This window comes from Beta vulgaris, chromosome 3 (assembly GCF_026745355.1).
Source record: "Beta vulgaris subsp. vulgaris cultivar EL10 chromosome 3, EL10.2, whole genome shotgun sequence".
Taxonomy (NCBI): domain Eukaryota; kingdom Viridiplantae; phylum Streptophyta; class Magnoliopsida; order Caryophyllales; family Amaranthaceae; genus Beta; species Beta vulgaris.
Window position 1 is genome coordinate 14,076,797 of NC_079204.1, and position 8,953 is coordinate 14,085,749.

General features: G+C 35.1%; 1 protein-coding gene across 1 annotated transcript; it reads right to left on the reverse strand.

Moving 5' to 3' along the window:
* Positions 1 to 1,400: 1,400 nt before the first annotated feature.
* LOC125495506 (flavonol sulfotransferase-like) lies at positions 1,401 to 3,080 on the reverse strand. Its single transcript, XM_048640247.2, has one exon. The coding sequence runs from the start codon at positions 2,576 to 2,578 to the stop codon at positions 1,577 to 1,579; it is 1,002 nt and encodes a 333-aa protein (XP_048496204.1). The 5' UTR covers positions 2,579 to 3,080; the 3' UTR covers positions 1,401 to 1,576.
* Positions 3,081 to 8,953: the final 5,873 nt, after the last annotated feature.

The window sequence follows — 8,953 nt, forward strand, 5'->3', positions numbered from 1 at the left end:
TTAACATATTGCTGCGGTTCTGGGCCAAAACCGCAGCAATAGATATCAACAATAGATTTTCAAAATTATGTAACCAAATATATTGCTGCGGTTTCTCTACAAAACCGCAGCAATATATAAAAATATAATATTTTAATATAAAAATATAATATTTTAATATAAAAATATAATATTTTAATATATTGTTGCGGTTTTTTAAAAAAACCGCAGCAATATAAATCACGCCAACAAAAAGGCGCGCTACCAAAGCCTTTCTATCACTTCTTTCTCACTAAACCCTAAACCAAATCTTATACTCTCCTTCTCCCTCACTCCGCGTCTCACTCCGCGCCTCCCTCAAAACCAAACCCTACACTCTCACTTCTCCCTCAAACCGCGCCTCCCTCACCCCTCACTCCTGCGCCTCCCTCACTAAACCCGACACGAAAAAAAATCTAACCTCTCATGCGATCTCTCTCCTCAATCGGATCTTTGTGTATAATGGCAGTCGTTCTTTGTCGTTTGTCGTTCGTCGTTGCTCTCCATCAACCGTGCTTCTTCGTCGTTCTTCTTTAATGGCGGCCGTTCTTCATCAGTCTTCATTGGCCGTTTTGCCTCCTTTCAGATCGAGTATCTTCGTCGACCGTTCTTCCTTCTTCGTCGATCGTTCTTCCTTGTTCGTCGTTATCGGTTTGTCGTTCGGTTTCGTCGGCTCGAAGACTCGAAGACTCCTTCGTCGTTCTTTTTTTTCCCGTTTTTTAATTGTTTCAAATTTGTTTATTTTTTAGTTTTTTTAATAATTACATATCTGTTTTTTATTATTATTTTAGATCTATTTTTTCGATCATCTGATGTAATGTTGAATTTGTGTTTTTTATTTTTTTTTGTGTATGTGTTAGAATTAATGTTAAGCAAGTCCAGTATTCAAGTTGGTAACAATCAAAGTTGTGTAAGCCCTATAAACTGGTAATTGTTTCTTTAATTTTGCTTTTCTATGTTACATTTTTATTCTTTTGTAATATTGATGTAATTAGATTTTTCATCTTTATATATTAATGAACATTTTATCTTTAGTTTGTCTGCAAATTTTAATGGATAGTGAATATGTTAGTTGTTTAGTTTTGATATTTCAAATTTAATTGGCAAATGCAAAAAAAAAAAAAAAATTTTTTTTGTACTAGGTCATATTGCTGCGGTTTTGGTCAAAAATCGCAGCAATATACTGGATTTTTTGTGATATAAAATAATAATATTGTTGCGGTTTTGTGCTAGAAACCGCAGCAATATAATATTTACCTATTGCGGCCCCTTTAATTGCTGCGCGCCGAAAATCGCAGCAATATGCCACTTTTTTACCGCAGCAAACATCATTTATTCTACTAGTGAAGCAATTATATTGAGCAAACTGTAGACATGTGGTTGCGGTGAAAAATGAAGGGGCTTTAGTACTATACCCATTCACTGGTTAATATAAGAAAACATTATAGCGATAATGAAATTATTGCTGCAGCAACAATAAAAGAAGAAATTAACAAGAAATAATGTAACTAAGTAGGAAAACTCATAAACCCATGAAAACCACACCATTAACAGTAATTTAAAGTGACAAACCAGTACCCTGGAGTTTTCGTTGCGTGAGTTTATTCATCCTCTCCACTAAGTCAGGTGTAAAATGATGGATCCCATCTCCCACTTCCCCTTTTCTAAAGAAATGCTTATAGTCCAAGAATTTGTTAACAGTCCCATTCTTATTAACTTCCAATTGTTTCAAAGTTTTGATGCTGCATAATTCTATTATCTCTTTTATCACACCTTCTCTCTCCTCTTCCATAGTAAATGGCACACCTACAAATTCAGCTAACTTCCTTACATGATTTTCTGGATCCTTTTTAAGGTCTTCATACTTGATAAAAAACACCTTCTCAGGCCGTTCCAAACTCAGCTTCCAATACTCAATAACATGGTCTAAGTAAGGCCCATGCATAGCTTTCCCATCATAAAAATCCTCAAAGAAATCCTCCAAACTAGGAGGCTCATAATCTTCATCACCTTTTCTCTTCTTTATAATAGTAAGTACAAAGTAATACAAGGACACAAGCGTGTCCAAGGGATTTCGACAGATGTACAAAATTCGACATCCAGTAGTTGAAATGGACTCAGGAAGAGATGAGTAATTTATGTGGGTACTAAAAAGCCTGGGAGAAGGAAGCTCATCAACATGATGCGGACGAGGGTAGGCTTGGCCATAAATTTGGCTCTCTAGACGATACACAAGTTCGCGTGGGAGGTTTTTAAGCAAAGGACTTTCAAGTTTTGGGTACTTGTTACGATTGACAGTAGCGAAGACTGAGGCTTTAAACCAATTGGTTCCGGTTTTCGGATGGCCAGCGACAATGAGATCGGAATCTCGAGCACAGAAGTGTCTTTGGAACTTGAGGATGTTCTTTAGACTTTCATCTGATGCAGCACACCAGAAACCTTCATACTTTATTAACTTATTAGTACTGATCAGGCTGGTGCTTGTCTTTTCAAGGGTTTCAATAAGTTGTTGTACCTCTTCTTCAGGAACTAGAATTGGTTCTTCATGATTTTTTTCCATTGTTGGTGGAATATGTGTTGATGGCAGTAAAAAGGGTTTTATAACTAGACTACAAGTAAGAAGAAGAATACCTGGTTTGGTGAGGATCAAGTGGCCGGGGAATGAGTAGATATATAGGATAATGGAATTTATGCAATGCAAAATTATTGTTCATTCATCAAGGAAAAAAAAAGAAAAAACTATTCTGCAGTTTGCATTTGGTAGGGACAAGCTGCGTTATCTTATTTTTCAATGGTGTGTTTCACGTTGATACGAATCATTACAATTTACAATGTAGATTTGGTAGAGTTTGATTACTCTAAATAAAATATTATTTGTTGGAAATGACTCAAACGTTTATTCATTGTTTTTAGGAAGTTAGTTTCCTAAGTCTAAGTTAATGTCAGTAAGTTTGTTAGTTTTGCTAAGTTAGTGGGTTAGTGGCAAGTATTAAGAAAGTGTGTTAGTTAGTGTCATGGGTTTAAAAGGCTTAAGTTTAGGAAGTAGTTTTTGTTTGTTTAGCCTATTTAAATCTCTTGTATTTTTCAGTTTTAATGGTGTAGAAATATCATTGATTGCTTTGCTTTGTCTTTGTTATTTTTCTTCCACGGCCATCTTTTCCTCTCACATTATTAACTTTAACATGGCATCAAGAGCTTCAGGTTAGATTCTAGGAAGGGAAACAAAAAAAAAAAGTAAGAGGGTGCAAAAAAAAATAATAATAATATGAGTGTTTTATGTATTTATTCATGGTAAGTAATTATTTTACTTAGATGTGTGGATGAGTTTCCTTTTATCCCATGAAGATAGAATTTCAAGATCGGATGAAAATGTCGAGGAAAAAGCCTTCCAAGTTAAGGAAGAGATGTAAAATGAATGGCATTATGAATATGGTCGTGGTCGGCGTCAAGGTCGGGGTATGTGTAGTCGAGGTCGAGGTCGCGAAGAAAGTGGTGGTCGTGGTCGATTCGAAAGACAACGTCAACCTATGAGTAGCATTCAATGCTACTATTACAAGAGGTATGGTCATAAAGAGGACCAGTGTTGGGATAAACAACGTGATGAGAAAGAGAAAGAGCAAGCCAATCTTGCTCAAAAGGTTGAAGAAGAAGAGGATCGGCTCTTCTAAAGTCATGTGTCGTAAAAGTCGTAGTCAAGGTCGTGTTCGAGGTCGCGTTTGTGTTCGTAGTCGAGGTCGTATTTGTGGTCGAGTTCAACTCGAAGTTCGTCGTCGTGTGGTCATGTTCGTGGTAGCGTGTTCGTGGCAGTAGTTGAATTTCATTGCAATATGAAATCATTGAAGAAGCTGTGGCATGAGAGTTTGAATCAAAAGAGAGTGTTGGAAATGATTCAAACGTTTGTTCATTGTTTTTAGGGAGTTAGTTTCCTAAGTCTAAGAGAATTTTCATCCTTATTCTTCACCCAGGCTAGTTTAGCTTTTTGCTGCAAAAATGAAGAATGATTAGCATGTGCACTACTATATTCGTCAGAATATTTCCTTTCATTCTCGCTAGCTTGAACATTTTATGGGTCTTGATGTAAAATCTCCTGAGCTATCTTCAATGCTAACATAACACTAATTCAGCAGCCTGAATATGAGAGAAACCCTTTTGTCAAATCTTTCAACCCTTGCTTCAGTAACTTTAACTTCTTTATCAGTTGATACATAACACATCCATTGAAATTGACATTCCAAACATTACTCACAACCTCACAAAAATCCTTCCCCATACTCCACATGTGATATTACTTGAAAGGAGCTTTTTGAATTCCAAACTCTCTATGAACACTAACCAAAACTGGAGAATGATCAAAAGTCCCTTCTGGCATAAACAAAGCTTCACCAGTTGGAAACATATCTATCCATTTTGTATTCCCTAAAACTCTATCTATTTTGGAAAATCTTCTATCATCACCATGCTGTTTGTTATTCCAAGTATAATAACACCCAACCGATTTTATGTCATCAAGAGCAGAATAAGACACACATCTTCTGAAAGAAAACATTTCATTCTCTTACAAGTATTGCCCACCCTTTCCTCCTTATTCAAAACACAATTAAAATCACCACCAACCATCTAAGGACCAACGATTCCATCAGCAATCTCCATATAATCCTTCCAAAGCTGATCTCTCTCAGCAGCAAAATTGTATGCATAAACAAAAGTGCAGAAAACACCCTCTCTGTTAATAGGTTTCACAAAACAATAAGTTGTGCACTTATCCTTTTAATTTCCACCTGAAAACTCAGAGGATTTCAGGCAATTATAACTCTTCCCATGATGATGAAAATAGTTGGAATAGAAACACCAACCAGGAAACAAGTTTTGATACATCCTTCCCATGTTATTTGCCTTAACCTTAGTCTCAACGAGACTAATCGTTCCAAGGGATCTCATATTCATAATCTTTTTAACTTCTTTCTTCTTAGATAAGCAATTGATCCCTCGAACATTCCAGATAAGAATACTATCCATTAGCAACAGGAGAATCCCCTCTCCTACCGCCTTCTCCAATTTCCATCACAGAATGAACTGAACCAAAAACAACTAGTTCTTCCATCATGTCAATCATCTAGAGCAGTAAATGAGTTGTGAACACAAATTTGTTCATTTGATTTCTCATTCCTTCTCGATTTCTGAGTCACCTCTTGAAATTCATTAGATTTCTCATAATCAACTACAACAACCTTTGTCATCACTGGCAGCACATCTTGTGTCTTAGCCTTCCAAACTAGCTTTTGGCCACCATTGTTACATTGCTCAGTCTGATGGCCCATTTTCTTACACAGATCACACTTCATAGGTTTCCATTCATAAGAAACCTCAATTACAACCTCCACCCCCTTTTCATTAATGAAATTCAATCGATTAGGGAACTCTTGATCAACCGCAACCTCAATCATCATCCTTGCATACTGCAATTTCTCCCTCTTTGCAGTAGTATAGTCAACCTTTACATATTTTCCAATAGGATTCACTAATTTCTGTAAACATCTATCACTCCAGTACTTGAAATCCAATCTCAATTGGATCCATGTAGGAATGATGTCAAATTGATCCTTAGTGATATCCATATCCTGTTCCCAAGACCTCACAATCATCGATTTATTATAAAAAATCGGAACAACACTAGCAAGAACTAAATCTTTTTCTCCATTGAACAAAACCTAATAATGTAAATACCATTTTTCAGCAAAGCAACCTTATCTACATTATGATTCCTCCATATTCTCCTTATATATCCTTCGTAACATATGGAGGAGGACTAGCACCAACAATATAATAGATGATAGAAGAATTCCAGAAATCAAGCTCAGATTGAACATCATCAATGTCAATTTTCATTCTATTCCTATCATTTCCTATATGAACATTCAATTCAATTGGATCAGAATCTACCTCATTTTCCAATATTTGTAGGATTGGAATAGATTATTGAAACTATTATTGTCAAGGATATTTCATTTTTAGTAATCTTTAAATTTTATTTTGTTAGTTTAAGAAAATTTTAATTTATGCTTGACTTAGAAATTAGGACAATTAAATAATTAACAACTTAAGTTAAGGATATTACAAGTTTACACTTAACTTGTTTTGATGTTAAATTCCAGTATTCACTGGAGTTTTGTGCTAAAGTGTTACATAAGCATCTCTAATGGAATCTAAGTAAAAATAGTCTATTGTTAGTTCGTCTTGTTGGTGAGGTTGAAGAAAGTAAGTATTTCTATGTGATTCTAAATCTATTACTATGCGCTTGGGCTAAAAAAAGTCATTTAAAGTCGATAATTGGTCAAATTTATTCGTATTGGCTGTACTTGGAGATTAGAGTTTTAAAAAGTGTTGTTAGAGTTATTTACTGATATTCTTGTGATTTTATTTGTGTTGTTTTTATTATAATTTCGTTTATCTACTTGAGTGATGTCCTAAAGTTATTTGGGTTATATCATAAAAGATTGTTTTGATAGTTAGACAAATGTTACCATAATGATTCAAAGTGATATTGTTGGTAATATGTTGTTACTATTATTAGTATTAATTAAATTTATCATAATTACATTTAGAGTCAAATCGATGATTCGGGTCATCGTCACCCTCACCAATGAGATCGGAATCTCGAGCACAGAAGTGTCTTTGGAACTTGAGGATGTTCTTTAGACTTTTATCTGATGCAGCATACCAGAAACCTTCATACTTTATTAACTTATTAGTACTGATCAGGCTTTTACTTGCCTTTTCAAGGGTTTCAATAAGTTGTTGTACCTCTTCTTCAGGGACTAGAATTGGTTCATCATGATTTTTTCCCATTGTTGGTGGAATATGTGTTGATGCCTTGATGGCAGTAAGAAGGGCTTTATAACTAGACTACAAGTTTATTATTTATGGATTGTAAGAGGCTTTTTGCATTGAATGCTTAAATTAATGCTACCGTTGTTCACCCAAAAAAAACTAGACTACAAGTAAGAAGAAGAATACTTGATTGGCGAGGATCAAGTGGCCGGGGAATGAGTAGATATATAGGACAAGCTACGTTATTTTATTTTTCAATGGTGTGTTTGACGTTGATACGAATCATTACAATTTACAATGTAGATTTGGTAGAGTTTGATCACTCTAAACAAAATATTATTTTTACCTGTTTTTGTATTAAAAGAGTTGTATCAGACTTTATTTGTTTATAAAATAAATAAGTGCTAACTCTTGATTCTAAATATATATTTTGATATATACTATACAATTATTTTAGTTAATTGGTAAAAAATTCGTAGGTCTTATCAAGGGAAGCCATGTTAGTAGGGGTTGTTGCCACTTGCCAGTAGCGATGGCAATGGGTCGGGTTTGGACCGGATTATGCATAATTCGACTCCGACCCTATAAGAAGTCGGATTTTTAATCCGAGTCTGATATCCGACTTCGGTCCGACTTAAAATCTGAACATTCGACTCCGAATCCGACCTGACTTAAAATTCGCACATCTGACTCCGATCCCGTTCTGACTTATTTTTTCATTCATGTTTTATAATAGAAAAGTCTTCTATAACAGAATAATCTAATCAGTACAATTATTTTAATAATCATATGGTAATCTTATATAGTACAAATAATCTAAATATTACTATTATTTTTAACAATCATTTCTTCCATGGGACAATCTTATATAATATGATTGGCTGAAAATCGAAGTCATGTTATACATAAATAATACATTAGCATCTTATATAATATAATTATAAAGGATTAATTGACTTAAAGTCGGAGTCGGATATCAGATTATTTTATGAGATTCGACTCCGACCCTTTTACGACTCAAAGTCGAACTTTTAAACGAAGTCGGATTCAAATTATATATTTTTTGTTGGAGTGGGCTCAGGTTTTTGGTGAGGATCAAGTGGCTGGGGAATGAGTAGATACTTCTTCCGTTTCTAAATAAGTGCAACATTTGCATAGTGTTTACTATTTACAGTTTGAACTTTAATTAGCTTTGGTGATTTACATTTTAGGAAAAACATAGTCATGTGGGATCTTGTTAGATTCGTCTGAATGTGAATTTTTTTGATATCAACTTTTTATAATTTTTACTTATTGATAATTGAAGATATTAATGGTTAAAATAATGCATTGGCAAACTTGAAAACAAGAAATGTTGCACTTATTTAGAAACAGAGGAAGTATATAGGATGATAAATTATTTTTCATTCATTAAGAAAAGAAAGAAAAAGAAAAAACTATTCTGCAGTTTGCATTTGGTAGGGACAAGCTGCGTTATTTATTTTTAATGGTCTGTTTCATGTTGATACGAATCATTACAATTTACAATGTAGATTTGGTAGAGTTTGAACACTTTAAACAAAATATTATTTTTATCTGTTTTTGTATTAGAAGAGTTGTATCATACTGTTTGGGCTTATTTCCTGGGTTAGGCCTGCCAGGGATAATTAAGCCCAATAAAGGCCTTAAACCTTCAGAGGGCCCCACCTGTGATGGTGCATCCCAGCTGTCAGTGCCCCCCAGCTGGCCTACAGTTGGGATATCCCAGCACTATAAATACTCAACCCCTCATCAATGAGAAGGTATTGAATTCTTACCTAACAAACCAGAGCATCTCTCTCTAGACTTTATCTCTCTAAGCTTGATCACTGACTTGAGCGTCGGAGAGGCGATCCCGGAACAACCCCCGGGGCAGTCTAACCGTTACTTTTGCAGGATTCCGGCGTACGGACTTTGACTCAGACATTCAATCTGACCCGGTATTCCCTAAGCAAAGGAGTTAGCCCTTAATTTCTAGACAGAAACAGTTTGGCGCCGTCTGTGGGGAAGTAACAAAAGTTACTTCGCCACCACTCACTCAGATTTATCCACTCAGCTACTCAGCTCAGAACGCCAATTGACAATGGCA